General features: G+C 32.7%; 2 protein-coding genes across 2 annotated transcripts; one reads left to right on the top strand and one right to left on the bottom strand.

Moving 5' to 3' along the window:
• The first annotated feature begins 294 nt into the window (after positions 1-294).
• LOC124535593 (telomerase Cajal body protein 1 homolog) lies at positions 295-2,917 on the top strand. Its single transcript, XM_047111855.1, has 5 exons — positions 295-826; positions 926-1,114; positions 1,256-1,419; positions 1,993-2,282; positions 2,652-2,917. The coding sequence occupies exons 1-5, from the start codon at positions 405-407 to the stop codon at positions 2,892-2,894; spliced, it is 1,308 nt and encodes a 435-aa protein (XP_046967811.1). The 5' UTR covers positions 295-404; the 3' UTR covers positions 2,895-2,917.
• Positions 2,918-9,728: 6,811 nt separating this feature from the next.
• Positions 9,729-14,168, bottom strand: LOC124535844 (elongation of very long chain fatty acids protein 7-like). Its single transcript, XM_047112232.1, has 5 exons — positions 14,079-14,168; positions 12,318-12,505; positions 11,271-11,339; positions 10,524-10,826; positions 9,729-10,009 (listed from the first exon to the last, which is right to left on the bottom strand). The coding sequence occupies exons 1-5, from the start codon at positions 14,104-14,106 to the stop codon at positions 9,812-9,814; spliced, it is 786 nt and encodes a 261-aa protein (XP_046968188.1). The 5' UTR covers positions 14,107-14,168; the 3' UTR covers positions 9,729-9,811.
• Positions 14,169-26,572: the final 12,404 nt, after the last annotated feature.

Genomic DNA, 26,572 nt, shown 5'->3' with positions numbered 1-26,572 from the left:
CATTATCTTTATTATAAAGTTAAAATATAAATCCTAATATTTTTTGGTTTTTGTCTTATATTAAAAAAAAAACTATGCGCGAAATTAAAAGAGAGATTTATTGAAATTACGATCTCTATCTATATTTAATATTTAATTTCAGATTTTTCATTTACTTGCGGCTGTATGGTTAGGCGTTTGCCTGTCTGTCTATAGGAAAAAAATGTATTTTTGACTTTGAAGTTTGTGAATACAAATTACAAATACAATAAATCAATTAACATGTTTTTTAATTTAGTGTTATATTCATAAATGTTAACATAATAATCGATTCTAACAGCTTAATACATATCTAGTCGCTATTGCATTTTATATCGTGTATATAATGCATTTTTTATTTATATTATTGTAATAGAAAAATTGTAATGGATATAGATACTGACTTAACTCTACCCGGTGAATCTGAAAGTAATCAAAACGATAACACAAATATTGAAACAAATGTAGCCACTGAAGCCGATTTATATCAGTACCCAAAGTTATTTTCAAGTAAAACTTTATTAGAACTATGCAACTCTTCTTGGTCTTGTTCCTATAAAGCTAAGAATAATATACAACCTTATTTACGTGGATGCAAATGGTCTCCGGATGGGACATGCTGTTTAACAGTGGTAAATAATGATGGGGTTCATGTGACAGAACTCCCTAAAGACCTATACTTTGGTTCTGTCAATCCTGAAAGGAAAATAGATGTTTTAGATTCAGTAATTCATGTCAAAGAAGCTGGACTAGTGTATGACTTTTGTTGGTATCCTGGAATGAATAGTAATGTCCCTGAAACATGCTGGTATGATATCTAACATGTTATTGAACTATAAAGATTTTTAAGCTATTGCTTGTATTATTAGAAAATGTCTTAATAATGAAATATTTTTAATTTTATTAGCTGGTTAACAACGAGACAAAATGCCCCAGTGCAGATGTGGGATGCATTTGATGGATCTCTTAGAGGCTCATACCGAGGTTTCAATGCAGTTGATGAGATGGAACCAGCTTTATCCGTCACATTTAATCAAGAAGGCACTAAAATTGTTGCAGGATATAAAAAATTCTTGCGCACTTTTGATGTTGATAGGTATTACTTTTCATTTTTACTAAGCAACAAATGAAATTTATATTTTGGAAGAACTTAAATTACATAAACATGTTTTGACCTTTATTCACTTTAATTTTTTATGAATTAATCATAATGAATAAGGAATTATTTTATTTCTAGACCCGGCAGAGACTTTGGAGAACACAAGATAAATTCACCAGCTTCTTGTCTGGTTACAGATAGAAATCTACTAGCTATAGGATCATGGAATACTACCATCAGTCTTTTCAACATGAATGAATTAGGGAATTATAAAAGTATAGGGAAAATGCATGGGCATACTGGTAATTGCTTTTTATTTAAAAATGCTTATTAATCTGGACTAATATATGAATGTGAAGCTCTGTATGTTAAATTTTCACTGATAAACCTTTGATCATAAATTTAGCTCTTTGACGGTTATATTGAGGATTAAGGATGTAAGTGGATTGATACAAACTGAATTCTCACTGAATGGAGCTATAGATTCATCTAATTTTATTATGAATATAAATAAAAATTGTTTAAATATAATTTATAATAAAAATAATTCATACAATTCATAAAAATAACTATAATTATTTTTAATTTACTTTGAATGGCATTAAAAAATTAAGTTATTTATTTATAATAGTTGTAATTTTTGAAGTGAAAAAGTCTGTTTTTACTGTACTGTGTACCAAATAAATGTATGCAGAATTTTAAATAACTTGGAAAGTTTATAAAGCTTTGCCAATAGCTAGCCAATAGCTAGTTAGAGTTAAGCTAACTATTGTTACAGACTTGTTTTTATTTTTTATTACACTTATTTGTTAATCTTCTGTTATTGATTCACCTCAGTTTTGATGAAATATAATATGTAATATTTTTGTTATCAGGTGGAGTAACTCACATAAAATTCACTCCTGATGGTCTTAAATTAGTTTCCGGTGCTAGAAAAGACCATAGACTACTAGTATGGGATATTCGATACTACAGAAGGCCACTCAACATTCTTAGCAGAGTAGTTGATACAAACCAAAGAATATATTTTGATGTGTCACCTTGTGGTAAATATTTAGTTACTGGAGGGACTGATGGTGTCATCAAAGTATGGGATATTGACTCGGTTAATTGGAGTGAAAGTGTTGATGTTACTGATGTTTCAAAGGATAATGCAACATTTAGGGTAAGCATAGATCCATGTGATTATAAAACTAGATGCAATTACTTTTTTGTTTTTTTGGTTGCACATATAACAAGCCATAAATAAGGATACAATTATTATTTGACTATTTAATAGTGTTTTTGTTAACTAGTAGTAATATTGTAGAATTTAAAATGAAATGAACTTGAAAATTATAAGTTTTGCTTACTTTTTGTGTAAGTGCAACAAAATTTTTCTTTTTCTATTATTTTACTTTACTATTATTTTATTTGTCGTAGTAATCTTCATATGGAGAAGAAAATCTAAATATGTATTATATATTATTTATTAATTATTTATATCCTTGTAAAGTTTTAATGTAAATCTTTTAATTACATTTTTCATTTTTAGTTTCCATTGCACAATGATTGTTGCAACAGCATCTCAATTCATCCATTGAGGCCTATTTTAGCCACAGGCTCAGGCCAGTACCATTTCAATGATCCTGTATCAGCACTTGAAGATAGTGTGATGGATATTGATACTGCAGACCATTTGGATAAAGATACCATAAATAATGATATGAAATATTCATCGAATGCTGAAAACAGTTTAGTGTTTTGGTGGATTGGGGACCTTCCAGACATTACATAGACTAATAAAAATTTGACCATTGAGTACTGTTTTATTTTTTACCTATTTCCAAAAAAAATTAAACTTTTTATAATTTTTTTTTTTTTTATAATTAAACATTTATTTATTGAAATTGTATGCCTCATATGCCCTGAGGTTAAAACATCTTAACCAAAAGTTCAAAATTTAATTTATTAGCTAGATGAGAAGTTTCCAACCTCATTGTATGTAATTACTGCTTCAAATAGACATTTGTGCCATAAAAATAACCATTTATTATATTGCCAATGCTTTACGAACCATCGAAACATACATGTTATGTCTTTTGTGCCCGTCTACTATACTGGTCGAAATCCATTAGTAATTGAATTTTCATGAATATTCATGTGGTAATTCACCTCATACTTCTCCATAAAGTAAAGTCCTTAAAATACTGAGCCTAACCATCGGCATTCGAGTAGCGTGGTGGGACCAGTTTTAAGCTTTATATGAAATGAGAATGTGAAGTATATTTGATATTAAACTCAAGACAAAAATTTATTACTTTTATTATAAAAATACTTTTAAATTGTTTGATATGGGATTTGTAAGAAAGCTTCCGAAGCTTTGGTTCGACTGTTTCTATTTTGTCTTTGAATTCTGCTCCTTCGAAGGGTGTTTTAAAAAATACAGCCTTTATTTCATGCCGGAACTCACACTATCGCCTTACCAAGTTATACCTGGTTCAGCAGTTTAAGCATGTAGAGATAACACAGCGTTACTTTCGCATTAAAATAACTAGTCATGCCATTATAGAATGCAATGTAAGAAAAAAAAATTAAAAGTTATTCACTGCAGCAGTAGCCCCTGGATATAGGCTGGCACCAAATAAGGACGCCAAAATCATAGTACAATATTTTTGAAAAAATAAATAATTGCGCCCACAAAGCGCCTAGCTAAATTTAGTATTACGGCAGATTTATAAATTATTCTATTATATTTTTAATAATTCCCAGTTATCTCCAGTAAACTTTATGGACTACATTTCCAAATAAAACTAGCATAAGAAAAAGCTTTATATATTATTTGACAATTGTATTACTTAATAAAATCTGACCTATGTTTTTACAAAGTATCTAATAATTCCTACTGAGGAAAACGTAAGATTCACTAATGCGATAATAAATGATTCCAGACATTCAAATTAAACCCTTTAAAAGTTACTCAAAAGGCAAATAAATGACCTTTTCAATCTAATTTAATATTCCAAGCTCAACAAATCGTTGATCGTATTACTGAAGTTTGTTTTCGTGGGACCTCAAAGGCTGGTAGAGTCCTGGCCTTAAGTCGTTAAGATAATATTTCCTCGTTTAATTGCAGTTGGTAGTCTGGTTAGCTCTGTTTATCAAGTTTTTGTTCCCTTTAAACTGGGAATTTCTGTGCGAAGTTCAATTAATTAATGACTACATTAATAATAATTTAGAGGTAGTTATGAAAACGGGAACCGTCCGACATTAGTTTCTATTATAAAAGGATAATTTATAATCTTAAAATTTTACTTATCCTTTGTGAAAACGTCCACTTAGGTAAATAAATATGTACAGAACACTTAATGTGATATTAATAATGTCAGGTCCTAGTTTTTGTATCTTAAACACATTACTTCTATAAAAGAAATTGAGAACATAAGTTATCGTCACAAATAACTGAGGCGTCATTCGATTATGCAAGATATAAATGTCGATCATTATGATTATTAACAAATATAATGTTCTTAGATTTTTAATCCTTTCTAGATTTATAACTTCCTTTAATGTATAAGTTGGTAGATTACTCAACCCTGTATAAGTGTATGGGTTGCGTAATCTATCAACTTATTTATACATCTGACAATAATATTGCACAATTAAATTATGGGCAATAATGTTAATAATACTTTTGATTCCGATCGTCTCATTCAAAAAATTCACTAGAGTCTGTTAAATATTTTGACATTACCGAAAAATAAGTTTTGGTGACAGAAATGTTCATGATTATATTGAATACTAAAAAAAGTTGAAAAAAAGCAAATTTATATCGATTAAAGAATGGCTGAAAAGAAGGCCAGTCTATGCTAACGAAATTCTTTAAAGGACTAAGCTTTACCTAGAGAAAACAATTTAAAAATACTTGAGAATTGATATTGCAAAGTTCGACGAATTACAATTGTATAAGCTACAGTTATTTTATTTATAAATTGTTGAAAGATAACTCTTCACATTAATTAATAAGGTTCTTCTTTATTCAATTTAAGCAAAGAATATATAAAGAGATACAGTAATGAAAATTAAAGTTATCACAATGTTCCCGGTTCCAGCATATTCTGCCGAGCGCCCGTTTTAAATTCCCGCCAATGTTTTCTTTTTTTATAATGTTGCCCACTTCAAAATCTGTAGCGACAACAATTGGTAAACAATTTGATAAAGAAAAATAACATAGTTACGAGAGAAGCGATGTCAACTTATCAACGATTATTATCAATATCTTTTCGTAGCTTATAATAATATTAAGCAGGTAATTTGTTCTATATTATTGTAGCATGCAGGTGATGTTGCGCTTTATACGTGTTCAATATTTTTGTGTTCTAAATAACTAGGTAGGTTCGAGTACGTATAAACGAGGGATTCTTACAATGAATAGGAAACAATACTTAATATAAAAGAGAAAATTAAGAGTAAACATTTTTACCTTTGATGTAAGTACTTCAATAGATTTTCTATTAATCAAATGCGATCAAATAAAATACGAAAATCTTTATAAATATATATATATATATATATATATATATTCGTAGATGTAGGTTATATTCGTGAGTCATTGTGCTCCTTTTTATTGTTTTTGTTAACGGGAGAGGTATGTTGGATCGAGGCAGAAGGCAACTTCTAAAATCTCCCTACTAAAATCTTTCCTTCCTATTAAAATCTCCCCCGATTTCCGCCCACCGTATCGTGGCCGTATGGTACAAGTAATAGTTCTTCTGAATTACAATCGCTGCTCCACCGCGATAGTCACCATTAGCGGATCCACTTCGAAGACGCTCCATGATGAAACGGTCTTTTCCTACTCTCTATCCATCCCGTACTTTGCGGGGCGTCGGTCCCTGACACATAAGCTTTCCGACACATACTTTAATCCTCGTCTATACGGCAACGTTTGACCAGCGAAAACACGTCAAATAGGCCTCCTTGAGCGCACTGGAAGCGAGTTTGTGTTACTCTTGTGTTCCGCTCCGAGTCTTCTTTTTGTGACAATAGGCGAGTCCCAGTAACTTTACCGTCTTAATTTTCATTTTTACTATTTAAAATTTAAAAAGTATTTAAAGTTACAAATGTTACAGATGTTTTAACTTTACTTATATACTTTTAATAGAAATAATAATATTTAGTAAGATACGATTTTTATGTAGGTTTTTTTTTTAATTGAAATAACATTCATTACTATTATAATTATTGATTCGGTTATCGACATCGCGTTGTGGCACTCTTGTCACTTCTGTGTCGTGGCGTGGTGAGGCGATCTGGTACTGCCTGGCATGGAAAAAACGGCGGTTGATTTTGAACGGTGGAGTTAAACTGAAGACGAATTTCTGATATTTGCTATTAAAGTGATAAGGAATATATGTATCGTGTGGTTTATTAATATAGTGGAAGTTAATGTGATGTGAGTTGTTTTATTTTACGAGTATGCTGTATGCTGTATGTGTTTATTGGATTAATTAAAATGCGTTCATATTTTTAAAGCTATTTTTAGCGGCATAGTTCTTAAGTATGATTGAAAAAATATATTTTGAAGCCCAAAAAGTCCAAAAACCCTGTCAATGACAAGGTTATAAGTAAGAATCTACTATTTTAATGAAATCTTTTCTTACGACACTTTTGAAGTAACTTGTCTTCTACATTGACTAATTTTAAACTTTTCCAATTAATGTTTATCATCGTCAAGGAACCTGACAATTGAATAATTTTCCATTTTTCAAGGAGTTCTAATTAGTTCTGAAGGGTGACATTTTATTAGCTGTTGCAACAACGCAGTTTTATATTTATTTTTAATATTAATGATCTGAAGACTTATGAACTTTTAACTACTTTATCAATCGGTGTTTTGTTATACCTAACTAATTTTTATATTTTTTTCTATTTTGACACAAACTGTATAACTTAAGAACTGCTTATTTAATATTTTTATGATAAAACAAGCTCGTTTAAATAAATCTATAAAATTAATTTTTATTTCATTTTATATAATTTAACTTTTTAATATTGAATGAAATGAAAAATGTTAATGTAAATGAAAACAATGAAATAATGTTTTAATAAAAAGTATTCAATATAAAATAAAGCAGTTGGAATCAGGCGTAGGTATAACACAATATGTGCAAAAAAATCAGCAATATGCTATAACCGTTTGTACGTAACATCAATGTCGAAACTTCGACGTTCTATAAATTTAGGTTCTTGAAAACAAAAATAATTGCCTATTAAGGCGGAGTAAATGAGTTCATATAGCAATTCTATTAAGTCTAATGTCATATGGAGACGTCAAATGGGAATTCAATAGCGTATTAGCATAAAGCCATGTAAGGCAAGTAATTTTACAAGACGGGTATAGGCGTATTATACATTAGCATAATCACCTGAATTTTTATTCGTATAATTTTTTATCAGTATCTGCTTACCGAAATCGGGTTTCGGTTTCAATTTTATTATAATTTAACAATAATTCGTTTCGTTTCATTTCCGATAAAAAATAATCAATGGGTGTTTTGACAAAAGAAGACGATATAAGAAAACATCGATATATTAATAATCTTGGTATATACCAAGATTATTTTGAAGTTTCGTTTGTAGCTAGCATTATTTAAAAGCAATAATAAGGAAAGGTAGTTATCAGTAGGCCATTATCGGACAGGCTTTGATTGAACTTTTAAATCTCGAAAACTAAATAGATTTTTAAAACTTACTGTATTCTCTAGTCGATGCCAATTTTACCCTGGTCGTCCCCTCTGACGCTAGCGCGTTTTTGGATATAATAGAAGGATGACGTGTGTTATCATGTTTCACACCCTTTCGTTACTCACGAGGCAAGTTATATGAAGTTTGCACATTTATTAAAGGTTTTTCACTGTGGTTTTCTACAAAGAAATTTCTGAAGTTAAAAAGGACCAGATAGCTTGACTTTGTGGTAGGGCTTTGTGCAAGCCCGTCTGGGTAGGTACCACCCACTCATCAGTTATTCTATGATGTAAGGAATAGTTAATATTTCTTACAGCGTCATTGTCTATCCTTGATGGTGACCATTTACCATCAGGTGGCCCATTTGCTCGTCCGCCAACCTATAACATAAAAAAAAATATAAGTATAGCTATTAATGGATCTGTGGTAGGTTTGATGAATGGAACGGCCCAATCGTGGACGAAATATTGATTTCATTTACATTTTGTTAGATTTAGCAAGGCAAAAAGAGGACGATATAATTCATCGAACGAAGCGCATATCCCGGCAACAAAGATGTCATTCCAAAGTTAAGGAGAATAAATCGTCATAGGGCCCGACTTTATATACCATAGTAGATTCAAAATCGATCTGATGATTGTACTGTTGGTAAATATTTGTCACCATGGCTCGGTTTTTATATCACGGTCGCCGCTGGCACAGGTGTTAGCATTACTACGTGCCACACGTCGCAAGCGCAATGAGGTTTGTCGGGTGGGCAACGGGTGCGGTACTGTTGCCTAGCATCGTATTGAACTGGTCGTAACACGCATAGTTTTTGAAAGAATTAGGCGGTCCAATGAAAGAGCCGGTCCAATGATAGCAACCTTCCCCTACTTCTTAATCATAGCTTCACATCAAATTCCAAAGAGATTCTGGTCCAAACAAAGAAAAGCTTGGCCTTTGGAGTAGTGGTGCAAAAAGCTTCATCAAATCGCCTCTTTGTCTCCACTGGTAACAGGAGAGCTGGTTGCCCAGAGGATCGAAATTGCGCTTCAACGGGGAACGACGCAAGAATCTATAGCGACGAATAGCGTCGAATAGCGCGATAGGCAGCTATTTCTATTGGTCGTGTAAATCGGCAGTAATCGGCTTCATTTTCATTTCATTGCATTTTCCGATGCTACATCTAATTTGGGTCGTACTATAATTAGTTTTATTTCATATTGTATTTATTTAAGCATTTAACGTTATTTCTACTTTTTACGTGATCTATTCTTATAGCATTAAAAAAAATGTTGTGATCCTATTCTCATTGCTAAAACAATAAAAAATAATTACAAGGTAAAAGCTTCTTCTTCTTCGCTAAAAGCTATATTATTGATCGTCACGTATTTTGAAAAAACACCGTTTCTCTATTTATAGTTGTTACATAATTCTTTTATCGCTATGAAAATATTTATTCATGTTGAAATTATATTGTTTTTCGGTAGCAACCTTTTAAAAACGTCTAAAAAATTGGGTGTAAATATTTTCTTCGCTTCGAAAATTTCAACGCAAACAAAGGCGACACGTAATGAGCTTAGAAAACGAAATGTGGGCGTTAAAAGTTGAATGTATAAAAACAAACTCCAAACGAATATTTCATTACACATTTTGGCTAAATTGATAAAGTTATCTAAATGAAATGTTTTAAAGATTAATCGAATACCTATTTAGCCTCAAAATACTCCGAAGTAATTTAATTATTTAAATTTTACTGATGAATATTGAATTGCTTCTCATTTTAAAATAATTTTGTCAATTGTATCTAAATATTAGCGTATATTGTAAACAAACTATCATTGACGAAAACGGTCGTTGACTGAACGAAATAAATAACGCGAACATAAATCAATAGGTTTTATTATCACAATTTACATATAAACATAGTTAATATACTAATTAGAATATCATTAATCGTAGAAGATATAAGTAAATTAATGTAACTTAATCATCAGCCTGTCTTGTACAGGCAAAAGATGAGTCCTTCAGCTTGGCTCTGTATCTCTTGTTATAGAAGTCAGCGAAGAGGCAAATGAAGAGCGAAAGGTTAAATATTCCTACCCAGTAAGTAATAGAGCTCATAGGGCACTGCGATGTGTAGGTTTGAATCACCACGTGGGTAAAAATGAAAACGAATTGCAGCTGCAAGAGAGGAACTTTATTAATTAATGACGTTTGATTAATATATACACGGCTATTGGTTATTTTATTTCGATTTGCTTTCAAAGAGGTTCCTAGTTGTTATACATCTTTAAAGAGACAAGAAAACGTTTATGTTTTTTAAGAGTTTAATGAAAATTACCGTCAAAAAAAAAAATTGAAATAGCAACGTATTCCGTCTAGCATTTTTAAATTTGAACCGATAATTATTGTTTTAATATTGACAAATAACCAGCGTTTAATCGTTATTATAAAGCAGTAGAAAAAAATAGATTTTCATTGATACTTTGTTTTAAATACATTTTTGAAGTAGCATTTTAGGCTTCTTTTGAAAAAATCTAAAAACGCGATAACTTAAAAATTGATTCACTTTTGCAATATTCATATAGGAGTTAAAATTATCGCAAATAGTCACCCAGATTGTAACAGGAATACGTCAATTTACCAATAGCCCTGTATATCCTATACATATCATCTAGCATAATTTGTCACTCACCAGTTGCATTATGGTCAAGTATTTCTTCCACCAAAGGTACTTCCTATATCTCGGACCTAAAGCTGAGATACCGTAGTATGTGTACATGATGACGTGTATTATACAATTTACAATCGCCATAAAAGCCCAATGATCTGTAGGATCATATTTCAACGAGCACCAAGTCACGAGTACCATGAACACGTGGTGGTATACGTGTAAAAATGTTATTTGGTTGTTTTTCTTTCGGACTACGAAGACTATCGTGTCAACTAGATCCAAGATTTTCGTTGCCATGTATTTCCAGTACAGAACTGCTATTATCTGAAATATAAATAAATTCCACTTACATTAATGAATGACTTAAAATTGTAAGTTGCAAAAATTAAGGATATTTTTATTAACCTAAGATTAATTTATAGGTTAAACTATTATGCCAATATTTTTAAGAATATTTCTAGTAATTATTTAGAAAATATACATTCTATTTCAATAAAGTATTTCCATATAAATATGAAATTGTTCAAAAACAGACATATGATATTCATATTATTCAAATAGGTTCTAAATAAACAAACATGTATTAGATTTCATTATATTTATTTAATGAGAAAATATTAATTTAGAGATATCCATCGCTTATGAATAAAGATTCAAATCTTTACCTCACTCTTTCAGTCATAATTTTTCATTAATTTTATTCATGGCTTGATAAAGAGTTACCAACAATAGCGTTCCAATTACATAAGTAAATGGTTTTATACTTACAAACATAGTTTGGTCATCGTATTCACATTTCCTTGGAAACAATCCTTTATCAAGTATGTATGACAGAAACTGTAACATTTAGACTCGTAAATAACATATATATTAATTAAAATAATAACAAAAATAACCTATAAAGTCGTCTTATATTATATATAAATGTGTTATTTATCTACATCATGAAAACACGTAAAATAGCACAAACACGAAAGTGGAAGGCTTTCGCGCGTGTTTAAGCGTTTCATGTATCTTCGTAACTTGTTTTACTTGCGTTCCGAGTTGGTATTTATGCAAGCGTCAAAGGGTTCTTGCGCCGCAAACCCAGCGAATATATTTGACAACGCTAACTTCGCAAAAACCCTATTTCAAGTGTTTACTTAAAACATACTTTATTGAATAGGTTAAAGCTATGGTGCGTTATACCAGAACAGGAGTAAACATTTTAGCGTCTTGGCTCAAAAACACAAAAACCGTAGGAGGTGTCGAATATATTGTTACAAAGTTTCAAAACTCATTGAAACCAGGGGTTTATGTTAGGGGTTTTGCGGTTGTTTTGTATATTACGTTAATCGTAAGCAACGCTTGTGCCGTATTAGAGTTTGTCATGCTGTAACGTATCTCCAGCTATATACCTTTCGGCTTTTGTATTTTTAGGCCTGGTAACCCTAAAAGCAACGCTTGGTTGCATATCAAATATAACGTGTAAAATCATGTATATTGGAAATATATCTTAGCATAATTAAATATTAATTGTGTCGTTCTGAATTCGATGTTGCTAAAACGTCTATTTTTGTTTTTATGGAATCATGTTTACAACAGACTTAAGATTCGAAATGCGAAAAGAATTTCAAAGCTTAGTGAACGGAAAAATGGACAAAGAACTCTTAAAATTCCATCGAACAATTATTGAGTAAAACATTTTTCTGTACCCTGTGAGCTCAGTTGTTTAATTAAATTTGGAATTATTTATAAAATCTTTTAACGTTTTGCATTAATTATTGTACATAAATAGATACTTGTTTTTGATATACTTTTGATAAAATTATTTACCTTAAAGGCTAAAATGCTCGAATTTATCACTTTGACCATGTTATATAGTATAAGAAATTTATTCAACTGTAACGGTTGACGTTTCTCCATTAGCATAGGTCCTATTTTGAGAATAAATGCAAAATACGTTACTATAATAAATCCCATATCGTATGGATTCATTAATGGCCATTTTTCTACGAAGCTGACTGAAACAGGAATTAAAAATTACAATAATTATATAAAACATAATTTTACGCGCAGAATATGTAAAATTTAAAAAGATTGTAAATGTTTGTGCAAGTTACACATAATGTAATGCTTTCAAGAAAAGTTTTTAAATACTAACTATCTACTTTGCCATATAAATGTGATTTAGGAAATAAAAAGTTGAGCATTGCTTGGTTTTTTATGACTTAAGGGTATACACATCATACAGATCTGATATACAACGATTTTTAATATACATTTGTTGTACATCATAAAAAGAATATACACAAATGTTACGACTTAAAAAAATTATACTTAAATGATAATAATAAAGTAAAAACATATGTTCAAAACATTTGATGTGTTGTACAACGGCCGGACCTATGTCTAATTAGCCATCTCTTCCAGACAACCCAATCTGAGAACTTATTTTTAAAAACGTAGGCGATGCTATAAATATTGTAACGCAGACTGATTCATATTGATAATAATGTTTTATTTTAATAAAACATTTTATAAAATAATTATGATTCTGTTTTAAATTTCTAATAAATAAACTAACATCGAACGTGATTTATGCTTGATATGAGAATGTAAATTTACATAACTGCACTTTATTATAGCTTGTTTTTATTGATGGCTTTGTGCAGTCTCATTATTTACCAGATATTCTAGCGTCAACAATACAAAGTATTGTTGTTTCCGGTTTGCAAAGTGAGCAAGATTGAGCAATGAAAGGCACAAGGGACATAACATAGATTCTGTGTTTGGTGGTGCACGAATAGTCGCCCATTTGCCTTCCAGAGGAAATAAAAACAACTCTATCCATCAACAATGGCCTTTAATATAAGTTAAGAGATGGCTTAGGAAATTAAATTATAAAGTTACAATTTGTTTGAGTAGATTCGAAATGTTTATGTTCGTTTCGTGAATTAATGTACTTAAGTTGATGATAATGATGCGCAGTAATGTACATTGTTTTCCGAGTGAGAAAGGAATCTTTTATCATTACGTGATGTTAATATGCCACTCCGAAAACGTATTTATTATATTCAAGCGATTTCCTTTTAATTTTCTCAATTTTCAGTGTAATTTCGTTACGTGATATGTAGACTCAATAGATTGTGTGATGTATTCATTTAATTTATTACAACACGTTGTTTTTCCTTGCCCATATCATATGCTTTTAAGAAAACCGATAAAGATTTATATCACCGTTAATATTGTGCAGAAAAACATCATTATTTTATTTATTTTTTCAAATAATTGAAGTAGTATTTCGATTGCGTGTACGTTTAAAACAACTTTACAACGAGAAAATAAAATTGAAGCTTGTTACATCTATTGTCAAACTTAGTTTGCTTTAAAGTTTTACTTCCCGTGACCCGTAAAGTAAAAAATAATCTTATAAATGTTAACTTAAGTTCATTGAATTATTATCTTCTAAATAAATAATACGAACAATAATAATAAAAAAGGCTTTCAAACAAAGACGTCAATTAATTATGATATATATTTATAGAATTTGTGTTTTTTTAATTTTAGAACATATAATAAATATTCAATACTTACGATGACCTTTAGGCAGTTGTAGAAACATTTCGAAGTACTATGTTATTTTAATATTCGTCGTTATAAATTCACATTTTCTAGATCTCAATTTGTAAAAATTGAATTTCTGAATTTGTCAAATTTGAAAGAATTATAATTAAGATGACACAGGATCAAAGAGTATTTATCACTGAATAAATACTCTTTTGTAAACCGCAGTCGTACGTGTTCGTATGTTAATATGAAAGATTAAATGGGTAAATGTAATCTTTGATTGAACTGTTAATTAGTAATAATTTCAGTGAAATTCAGTCTTTTTCTTGTTTAACCATTTTTACAGTACCATGGGAAGTGAAAAATTGTTGTGCCTGTTCCTGCGTCTTGTTACACTGGTTCAAACACACATTCAAGAAGATAAAAATAATTGAAGTATTAAGCAGTTGTGGATCGTCAAGCCGTAGGCTTAAATTACATAGTACAACTACTACTAACATTTTTCAATATAGATTCTACGGAATGGAACCGGTGAAGTCGTCATTGGTGAGTCGTTATTAGTTTGCTCAATTGAAATAAAGTCATGTGTTTATTTATTTTATTTATTTAAAATACTTTATTGCACAACACATTACACAACAGTTAATGGTAATAAAGAAACAAAAACTAAAAAAAGGGGGGCGCAAAGGCGGTCTTATCGCTTATAGCGATCTCTCGCAGACAACCTTTGGTCATAGGAGCTTAAGACGAGTTAAGTGCAGATAGAAAGAGGAGATAATAACTACTATTTAAGTATACTAATATTATAATATAATTATAAACTACACACAATTACATCCAAATAATACACATATAATAATATAATATATCAAAATATATACATAATTATAAACTACATATCATTTCATACCTACATACATTCTTGGCATATGGACAGATAATAGTTTTTCATTGCCGTAGTATTTCCATTGCCGAATATCATCGGGTAATGTATTTCAAAGTTTGACGGTTTTCATAGTAAAAGAGTTACTGTATGTTTGTGTCCGGCTGTAGGGTGTTACAAGCTTGTTATCATTACTAACGCAGGTTGAGTATACTGTCACACCCAAGAAATTTGAAGCGTTCTTTAAGGTAAGGTGGTGTATGTTCAACATATAGTAAAGAGTAAAGAAGAGATAAGGCGTGCAAGTTTCTTCGAAGCCTGATTGGCAGCCACTTTAACTGAGACCGATACTGCGAGAAATGATCGAATACGCAGACCAGCCAATTTTTGCAGTCGTTCTAATTTTGTTAATATATATGACTAGTAATTACTTCAGTAACTTATTATTGCACTACCTCTGGACGTAAGACGCCTTAGGGTTTCACTTGTATTGCTGTATTCAAGATTGTGTTGGTTTTGTGTGAGTACAATGTGCATATTGAGGGAAATTGCTAATTTGATGCTCGAAAACGTTTAAGCAACATACGTTTGATGTCACTGGTCCATATACGGAGCTTGAGAATATGAAGACTTTCATCGGAGCGGTTGATTGGACTCCAAACCTGAAAATGCAAATTTATATTCTGTTCCAGGCGATGTATAAAATTGCGTTTTCTTGTAAGTATCGTTGCGTGATTTATGTCGAAATTAATCTTGTGTCATGATCAATTGTAAGTTATATACTACTTGTAGTCGACGCAGAAGCACGTTTTCAATACATTCTGTAGCGTATAAATTTTTCGTTTCAAATTAATTTTATTTAGGTATACTGTCCTATGATTTTCCATTGCAATATTTAAAAAAAATGATTTAAAATTATAATGCTTACATACATATATAGTTGATGTACGACGTACATATATTTCTTTTAGTTTGGTACACTGGCAAATTGGCATTAAAAAAGCTTGGTATGATCAGCAAGGCAAGACTAAGCCCAAAACTATACAAGACGCAAATTTAGCTACATTTAGAATACTGCTATTCAGTACCATCTTCTTCCAAAATTTCAAGTTTCACCCGCCCGACGTTGAAAATTCACAAATGTGCAATGTTTAAGGCAATTTTTGCTACACACGACGACTCTATGGAACCAGCTCGAGAAGCTTCAATAAAAGACAGACACATTTCTTAAGGGCCGGTCACGCACCTGCAAGCTCCAGCCTGTTGTCTATGGGTGGTGGAGGCATTTAATGATTATGACTACCTACTACTTGAAAACACTATTAAACAGTACATCAGTAAAAGCAAAATTATGAAGACCAAAATATTAAATCCGCCACAAAAGGATTGGATCTGCAAAAATATAATTGATGGCATAAATCAAAGAAATCTAATATGGAGCGAACTCAAGAACAACCCGCATGACGAAACCTTAGAAAAACTTTTTGAAAAAAAGCGAACAGACTTAACAAATTTAATTAGAAACACTAAAGATGCATATTACTATAAGAAATTTACACAATTAACCAAAAAACCTAAAAAGATGTGGGAATTAGTTAATAATTTGGCTTGTAATAAAATTAAAGAAAACTATGTGCCTTCAAAACTCATAATACAATCTAAACATATAACTGATACCAAAGAAATTTGTGAAGAATTTAATAAATATTTTGCAACGATAGGACCCCTCTTGGCAAACGAAATATCAAAATGTTACCACGATAACAATGAACATGTGTTACCTCAGGTCATTACCGACTCAAAATTAATAACTTTACAGCCATGTAGTGCCACTGAAATACTAAAAATTATTAATCATCTTGACTCAAATTCTAGTGCAGGCTTAGACGGAATAACAACTAAAGCAATTAAATGCATAAAAGATATCATAGGCGTTAGACTTGCGCACTGTTTCAATAAATTGTTAAAACAAGGACATTTTCCAGACTCGCTAAAAATTGCTAGAATTACACCTATTTATAAGTCGGGGGCTAAGACGGAGCCTGGTAATTATAGACCAATATCTGTTTTACCGGTTATCTCCAAAATATTTGAAAAAATTCTGTTTAATCGCTTAGAACAATATCTAAAAAGTGTTGGTTTTATTTCTGAACGTCAGTATGGTTTCAGACCTAAAAGCAACACCTTGTCGGCAACAATTGACCTTGTAACTAAAATCAAAACCAATATTGATAAAAAAAATATAGCTCTGGGCATATTCGTAGATTTGAAAAAAGCTTTTGATACCGTTAGCCACAACCTGCTTATAAAAAAGTTAAAATGTATTGGTGTCGATGGAACTGCTCTCGAAATGTTCAAATCTTACCTCACAAATAGATTTCAAGTTGTTAATATTAACAGTACTTATAGCTCGAAACGCCCAATCACATGTGGAGTGCCACAGGGCTCAATACTAGGACCCTTGCTTTTTTTGACGTATATAAATAATATTGAAGATATAGGCCTACATGGTCATATATCTTTATACGCAGACGACACATGTCTGTGTTATTTTGGCTCATCTATACAACAAATAATGTCAAATGCTCAAGACGACTTAAATAAATTATCTACCTGGTTCCAATATAATCTGCTAACGATAAATACACAAAAGACATGTTACGTAATTTACAAATCAAAAAATAAAATTATTCCTCCTCATGATCCATTAAAAATTAATAACATTATTATCCAGGAAAAAACTTGCGAAACATACTTAGGTCTAAGAATCGATAATTGTTTGACGTGGAATGCACAGGTTGAGCACATACGAGCAAAACTGTCATCCCTTACAGGCGCGCTTCGACGAATTGTCCGGTGTATTCCACGACAGATACGCTTTACGATTTACAATTCCTTGGTCAAACCGCACTTACTTTATTTAATTGAAATATGGGGCAGCGCCGCCAAAACAAAACTAGCTAATCTCCAAATACTACAAAACAAAATTATCAAAATATTATTCCATTACAATTTTTTAACGCCAACCACATCAATATATAAAGAAACTAAATTAATGACCATAAAACAATTATATATATTTAATATATGCATTCTTATCAGAAAAATTTTAAATAGCTCACTCCATACTAGCTTATCATTTACGATGCTAAAGAACACGACTAAACGTACGCTGCGCTCGCGCCGCGCTAGTTTCTTAGTTATACCCAAGACTAGAACAAAACTGGGCAAAAAAATGTTTACATATGAGGGCGCACAGTATTATAATAAATTGCCGTCTACTTTAAAATCTGTAAACTCATTTAATGTATTCAAAACTAAACTATCGGAATATATTATACAAAACTACCCACTTCAAAATTGAATACATTAAATGAGTAAAACAAATCGTTATTGTAATAATATCTTAAGAACGACATTTAATATTACTTGAATTTGTTGTTTCCATGTAAGTGACTTTGTGTCTTTTTTTGGAAAATAAAGATCTCTAAACCTATTTTCTCATGGAATGGTGAGCCGTATGCTTGTTTGTCACCTATCATAAAAAAAATCCACGTGAAGCCGTAGTGACTCGCTAGTTTATGATATTGTATAAAAGAATGCTCCGTATATTTAAATTATTTTTCAAATATTCTTAATATGCCAGGTGTAAAATTATCTGCCAGATTTTATTAAGGACAATAAAAAATACTTGTCTAGAAATATAAATAAGTTGAGAAGTCGGAAACTTACGGACCCTTTCAGCACTCGCGGTAAAAAAAAATGAATTAGATAAGAAATTTGTAACCTCGGATGAACCTTATTTCGTTTTTCACACAAATAAGTTTTATAATCTAAAATTCAATTATTCTTCAAAGTTTATTAAACAATAGATTCTGTATAGGTCCTGCTTGGCTAAGGCCTCTTCTTCCTTTAAGAAGAATATTTGGGTTTTATTCCACCACATTGCTCAATGCAACCCGCGTTGATACGGTTTTCTTCCGATGTTTTCTTTTATCGCCGAGCACGAGAATTATTATTACCACAAATTATTATGGAGTTAAATTAGCTTCTGAATAGAATAGTATGTTTTATTGTAGACCAAAACTGCAAAGGATACGTATAGATACGAACAATAAAATAAAATTAAATGAAAAACAAATTTTTATTTTATATGGTTCGATCTTAATCGATAGATACGTTTAAGGCCTTGATGCCTTGATGCCCAATGCCTTGACTTGGTTTTTAAGCGATTTTCCTAATGACAGCATCAAACGTGAAGCTGTAAAACGAACTGCTTGGATGATCAATTACTTAATTTAAAACTTTCAACGAATAAGATTATAATCTGCTTCATCTCCATCGCACTCTGTAATTATAAAATGTGGTCGTGTGCGAATTCAAAATCCATACTTAAAATTGTGTCGAGTATTTGGAAATTTGGAAACAGCACCAAATAATGTAAGTATTCCTGTCACAGCAGATTGAGACTGACTCGATTTTTTCCCGCATTTCAGTAATTCGGATTCAAAATATATAAATTGAATACAAAGATTTTGAGGGTCAAGATGTTAAAGATAGGAAAAAGAATAGTTTGAGTACTGCAATACGATTTCCTAAGGTTCTTAATATGCTCGTGTTCTGCAGTGAGTGGCGACTTCCTCCCAATAAGTTTACAGATTTTTTTTACTTTTTAGTTAATCTTACGTGTTTACAAATGCCGCAAATGTGTCTACTTATCTATTAGTCTACATTAGATTTTGGTTAGCAGATATATATACATGTGATGACCTTACCGATTTTTGCTTCAATCGATTTTTAACAACAATTACTGCTGAATATTTGAGTCGTTATCGTTTAGCATGAATTATTTTATCTGAATATTACAGTCCATTAGGTTTTCGTAGACATTTAGGCTGCTGCCTTTAATAAAATACAAAAAGATTATTCTTTAATATCGTAATAATGTTCGCATAAAACCTTTTAGTCTCCATACTAATCATATTGATATGGCTTTGAAGAAGAATAATCATTGTTAAGATAAATTTGTAAGAGATATTAACATAATAATTATTTTAAAGAAATAGCATCACGTTCATATTTTTTAACTTTAAGATAATTGTTTTAAGAACATAAAGGAATGGAACGATCGAATAGTGGCCCATTACATTTTTATATGTAAAAAGTGAAAATGTAAAAAAAAATAACATTTAGAAATAATCTTTCGTTTGAAATTTGTTAATTTTAACTCGAAATATTCGGTTAAAGTTTACATATTCCATAGCATGTTCTCCCGTTCATCTTTTTAATTAATTTACTCGTAAAACTCGCTTCAAGTTATTTAAACAGTTTATAATATAATAATTATTAAAACATTATAATTCACTAGAAATTTACTAGGTGAAAATTAGCTTTACACATTATCTTTAATATTAAAATACCTATGCATATCAAGTAATATTTCTTTAACTTTTATTACAGACAATTATAAATGTTTGCTGTAATTTCATAAAACGTGCCTCGAGATATCAAGAAGGTATTGATATAGAAAATTGAACGTTCGTTCCCTGTTTAGCGGTGTACATACAATCTCATTCATAACTAAATATTTGACTAAATCATAATGTTTAAAATTAAAAAGAAAATATATGAATATACTTTCTGTACTTCATTCGAAAGTCTTATCATTTCAATTTATTTTTCGTATCTATTAATGTTTTTGCAATTTACTTAGTGTCTGGACAGGTACAGACACACATCCCCCACTCATCAGTTATTCTTCCGCCAAATAACAGTACTCAGTATTGTTGTGTTCCGGTTTGAAGGGTGAGTGAGTCAGTGTAACTACAGGCACAAGGGACATAACATCTTAGTTCCCAAGGTTGGTGGCATTGACGATGTAAAGAATAGTCAATATTTCTTACAGCGTCATTGTCTATGGGTGATGGTGATCACTTACCATCAGGTGGCCCATAAGCTCGTCCGCCAACCCATACCATAAAAAAGATTATTTACATTTACAAAAGTGAACGTTTTAGATGTCCAAATGTGTAAAACCAGTAGATATTCATAAAAGATTCCAATTCCGGTATCATTTCTGTACTTATAATACATTTAGGTTCAACGGTGAACGGAAACATCGTAAAAAATCCCGCTCTAGAGCAATGTGGTGGAATAAACTATAAGCCTCATCTGAGGAGTTTTTGTCCAGTTTAACAAGGCCGAAAGTATATATCGCTTAGGCGACCTCAATTAGCCTTTCAATAACCAGCCTAGCCATTTTGTTAAACGGTTCCGTTCAACCAACTTAATGAGTGGCACTCGTCAATATATATTCCATCCATACAATGGATTCTTATTATTTTCTGACTTACCTGGCTAATATAAATATTTTTAGTCTGAAATATGAAATGTATTTTTATTTTCCTTGGTTTTGAAGAGATTATTTATGTAATATTGTTAATATTTAGTTACATCATGATAGATACAAATTTGCGATTTTGATTTTTAGCGTTAGTCTATAGAATTCAAATATCCTTTTAGCGCTAATTGAAATTGGTCTCTCTCTAGAGCTTAAATTATGCTAGTCAGGCGATAGCGATCTCATGAGAGCGGAACAGATGAAAATGAAAATATCGAGAGGACTGTTTATCGTACAAATCGTAACAATAGAAAAATCATTTCATCTTTCTGTGCTTGATTTATGATTTATTTTATGCATTTTTTTATTAAATGTGCAATAAAGCTGTCTTTAGGCTTTCCTTCCTTGACAATCGTTATGTCTCGTAGCGGCGTGTGATTTTAAGGAAATAGGGCATATTTAAATTTCAATGGAATTGTATCTTGTTGTGTTATAATGTTTTAATGTAATAAATGCAATAAATTTTTGCACATAGAAAAAAAAATTATATGGGTGCTTGCTTAAGCATATATGTCTATATCTTAATCTACTCTATAATATAATTACATGACTCATTTTACTTTTTAATTCGAAAGTGGAATTATTATACGAAACATGATTTCTTGCAAAGTTTTCCTTCACCACCGATCGCGGTATCATTCATCATCATCAACAGCCTATTTTTGTCCACTGCTGGACATAGGCCTCTCCCAGTGCACGCCACTGTGGTCTTTCTCCGGCTACTCGCATCCAGCTCCTGCCTGCCGCCTTGCGTATATCGTCACCCCACCGTGCCTGAGGACGTCCTACACTACGTTTGCCGAGACGCGGTCTCCACTCTAGAACACGTTTTCCCCAACGGTTGTCGGTTCTACGACAAATATGACCAGCCCACTGCCATTTCAGCTTACTAATCCGGTGGGCTATGTCGATGACTTTGGTTCTTTGACGGATCACCTCATTTCTGATGCGATCCCTCAAAGAAACGCCGAGCATAGCCCTTTCCATAGCACGCTGAGCGACTTTAAGCTGGTGGACCAGCCTTGTCGTGAATGTCCACGTTTCGGCTCCGTATGTCATGACGGGTAGGACGCACTGATTGAAGACTTTCGGCACTGTGGGATCGACGATGTTAAGATTCGACGTAACTTCCCAAACGCTGCCCAACCCAGCTGAATTCTTCTATTCACCTCGTCCTCAAGGTTGTTTCTACCTAATCGCAGAGTCTGCCCGAGGTAGACATATTTTTGAACAACTTCGAGGACGGTACCATGTATCGTAGTCGGTTCCGGTAGAACATGTTCATTGAACATGACCTTGGTTTTATCCAGGTTCATCCGTAGGCCGATACGCATAGAAGAATCAGCCAGCTCGTTCAGCATTTGTTGTAGGTCCTGCAGCGTTTCTGCCACGATGACGATGTCGTCTGCGAATCTCAAGTGAGAGATGTATTCGCCATTGATGTTAATGCCACGTCCTTTCCAGTTCAGCGTCTTGAACATATCCTCCATTGCATTAGTGAACAATTTGGGGGAAATAACGTCCCCTTGTCTCACTCCTAGATGCAATGGTATGGGATTTGTTTGCTGATTCTGTACTCGGACGGACATGGTGGCAGCTTCATAGAGACATCTCATCACTTGGATGTATCGCCAATCAACTTGGCAACGCTGCAGGGACTCCAGAACAGCCCAGATTTCAACCGAGTCAAAGGCCTTCTCATAGTCCACGAATGCAAGACACAGGGGCCGATTATACTCATGGGACTTCTGTATAATCTGCCGCACTGTATGGATGTGGTCTATGGTGCCGTATCCGGTCCGAAACCCGGCCTGCTCCGGGGGTTGGAATTCGTCGAATCTTCGCGAAAGACGGTTCGTGATCACTCTTGAAAACAGCTTATAGACGTGGCTCAGTAGGGATATGGGACGATAGTTCTTCAGCAGGGTTTTGTCCCCCTTTTTGAAGAACAGGACGACCACACTCCTACTCCACGCCTCCGGAGTTCTCCCTTCGAAGAGGACAGAGTTAAAAAGCGTCTGAAGTTCCCTAAGTACTGGTTTACCTCCCGCTTTTAATAGCTCTGTGGTAACGCCGTCCTCTCCAGGGGCTTTTCCATTTTTAAGCTGTCCAAGAGCAGTCTCGATTTCGCCAATACTGACTTCAGGCAGGTCTTCGGAGAAATGGCGTGTTAATGTAGCTCTAGGATCCTCATTTTCGGGATCAGGTCGAGATGCATGCGATGCGTATAACCGGCCGTAGAAGTCCTCTACTTCCGAAAGTACTGCCGGCTTAGAAGAAACGACTTCTCCACTTGCTGTGGTCAACTTCGTCAGGTGGCTCCTTCCAAGAGATTGTACGAACACCTTAGACCCCCGATTCTGCTCAATAGCTCTTTCTATTGCAAGAGTATTGGAGCACCGGAGGTCGTGTCGTACGCGCCTGCTGATCTCTTGGTTTAATTGCCGTTTCTCTGACGAAGTGACAGGTGGGTTTTCACGTCGTTTCTTCATGAGCCCCAAAGTCTTTTCCGAAAGGTTCGACTTCCTGCCCTTACGCTGCATGCCACAATATCTCGTGCCTTCTTCCCTGAGAATTCGAACTACATTTTCGAGGTTCTGGTTTACGTCAGTTGTGGTTTCCACGGCAGCGAATCGGTTCTCCAGGATTGACTGGAACGTTTCAGATCCCGCAATGGTTTGGAGCAGCTTTGGTCGGAGCGTGGACTTCATCAGACGGGCGCGCTCGGCCTTAAAATTGATATTCAGAGAGCCTCGGAGGAGTCGGTGATCACTACCGGTATTGAACCTGTTAAACACATAATGGTATCATTAGTAAACAACAATTTATAGGGTTGGCAACTAAGTGATTGCCGATTTCAAACAAGAAGGAAAATTTGAAATTTTTCATAAAACGAGTTTTTCATAAATCCAAACATTTTTAATGCATGTGTGCGATACATTGAGTTTCTGTACAATATCACGACGTGTTGTGCAATCTGAATCGATAATGGCCCTGATATGGGTACCATCGACTTCGACTGGGCAGCCAGATCGTTAAGCATTTTTCGATGGAAAATCACCAGAACGAATTCTGGCAAACCAATTTCGACTCTGCCTTTCTTTCAAGGCTCCATTTCCGTATACGGCATATAACTTCTTTTGTGCTTGCGAGGCGTTCTTGCCTTTTCGGAAGTAATACAATAAAATGTTAGAAGTGCACGTCCTGTTCTTCTATTTTTTAATTGGGATAAAAACAAAACTAAGGCACTAATCGATATATATTTTTTTACTAAATTAAAGTGAGCACCTAACCTATATTTTTTTCTAAACAATTAGAAAAAAATATAGGTTAGGTGCTTTGACCACTTTCACAAAACAAAAAAAGCCTAAAGTCCACCTATCCACAAAATCGGCAATCACTTAGTTGCCAACCCAATAGTATATGAAAAAGTTGCGTTTGTCCAATTTCGAACATAAAAACTTTGATTAAGATTCATCTTCATTCACTCATTCATCTTAATCTTATTAAAGCGTCAATGTGAAGGTAAGCATGATATTTCCTAATTATTCGGTTTCAACACGATTCAACCGTATTTGAATGTAGGATTAATTAGTTCTGTAGTTGTTTTTGGTTCGAAATACAACGTCATACATAATAAGCACACAAATTTATCCAGGCACGGATACGAAATAAGTATTATTACAAGGAAATAAACAACATTGTAGATGAGGAGATTAATCTTAACGGGAAACATCCATCATCCCTTTGATGTTGCCGTAGACTGAATGGACCATTCATCTGGTCTGCGTGACTCAACGTGAGAAACCAATACAATAGATACGATAGTAAATCACGTACAAATTATTAATTACTTATAATGAATCTATTTTATGTGACAACCTGTCTTTTAATTATCATTCGCCCAATCGAAGATCGAAGTCACATTAAGATAGCTCTTGAGGTTGAAGGCATTTTGATGACATTTGACATTCATTTGCTTCCAGTGTCTGAAACGCTTTTCAAAGTCAGATTTTCCAATCTAACTAAAACTAAATGCTCATCAGTCGCCTATTACGTCACTGGCTGAGATCAATTACAATTTCGATTAAAATAACATTCGTTTTTCTGACCTTGAAAGATTCAGAAAGTGATGGTTAATCTTAAATTGCAATATTTATTTATTTTAAATAGGTACGTAGTCTGACAAAGGGGACAGTAGTTAGTGAGTGCTCATCATTTATTTAATTTATTTATTAGATCACCAACAAAGTACACACTGATACATAATAGCACACGGTTCATAAAATAGAAAATAAAAGAAGTCATTGTCCAAATACATGGGAATTGTATGAAATATAAACTGAATTCTTCACTGTGCTTGCACCCAAAGTTTTACTAGCTGACTCATTCACACTCACACAACAATAACTCCTGCTTTGCAGTAAAAGTTATATGTGTCAAACCGACCACCTAGTGTCGTTTAGTATGTTTCTTTTAATTGGTCCATTTCGGATGATAGAATATGCAGTTCCAAAGGTTGGCGCGCATAAGCGATGTAATAAATAGTTAAGATTGCTTATGGGCAGTAGTGACCACTTTATGGCACACATCGTGGCCATCTGCAAATCCTTCAACCTATATTATACAAGTACCGGCCAATTTTTGAGTTGAAATTGAGATCTAATTGTGAAATGCATTAGTTATTATCATGTTATAGGTTCATTGTAAAAGAATATGTGAGTTTTTTGTATTATGTGAAAAAGGTGCATGTTTTAATACGAACAGGAGTCGCTTTGCGCTAGTTTCGAGTTTGTTCTAACACAATAGTTCAACTGCTCTTGCTCTGCTCTGATCCGCGGAAACTGCCTCGTACACATGCCACTCGTATTGTTCTAAAGTTTGCTGGCTTCGCTGGTTTTTATTTATTTATTTACTAGGAAGTCGACATAATGCAATCAAAAATTTTTTACGAAAACTTACATGATAATAGCAAAGCATACACCAATTATAGGCTAACTTAGCATGCAAATAAAATTTATTTAAATAACAGTTTGTATTCAGTTTAGTCTTTTACTTTAATATTTTAAGTATATATCATCATCCTCTATTCATTTTAGTGGTAGCTTAAGTAAGGTTCTCTTCCTTTGAGAAGTTTCGAGGTAATTGTTCCAAGCTGCTACAATTTGGGTTTATGCATACAGATTTGTCAGAAATTTATTGATATAAGACATACATAAATTAACTCACGATCGTGTA

This window comes from Vanessa cardui, chromosome 15, assembly GCF_905220365.1.
Source record: "Vanessa cardui chromosome 15, ilVanCard2.1, whole genome shotgun sequence".
Classification (NCBI taxonomy): Eukaryota; Metazoa; Arthropoda; class Insecta; order Lepidoptera; family Nymphalidae; genus Vanessa; species Vanessa cardui.
Note: the sequence above shows the minus strand (reverse complement) of the source record. Positions and strands in the feature narration are given on the sequence as shown.

What these genes read in the sequence shown, in the direction of transcription:
- LOC124535593 (XM_047111855.1), top strand. Translation starts at nt 405, where the DNA reads ATGGATATAGATACTGACTTAACTCTACCCGGTGAATCTGAAAGTAAT. An exon ending in AATGTCCCTGAAACATGCTG is followed by an intron (nt 827 to 925) that starts GTATGATATCTA and finishes TAATTTTATTAG; the next exon opens with CTGGTTAACAACGAGACAAA. An exon ending in GAAAATGCATGGGCATACTG is followed by an intron (nt 1,420 to 1,992) that starts GTAATTGCTTTT and finishes TTTTGTTATCAG; the next exon opens with GTGGAGTAACTCACATAAAA.
- LOC124535844 (XM_047112232.1), bottom strand. Translation starts at nt 14,106, where the DNA reads ATGTTTCTACAACTGCCTAAAGGTCATC. An exon ending in ACGATGACCAAACTATGTTT is followed by an intron (nt 10,827 to 11,270) that starts GTAAGTATAAAA and finishes TTTATATTTCAG; the next exon opens with ATAATAGCAGTTCTGTACTG. An exon ending in ACTTGACCATAATGCAACTG is followed by an intron (nt 10,010 to 10,523) that starts GTGAGTGACAAA and finishes CCTCTCTTGCAG; the next exon opens with CTGCAATTCGTTTTCATTTT.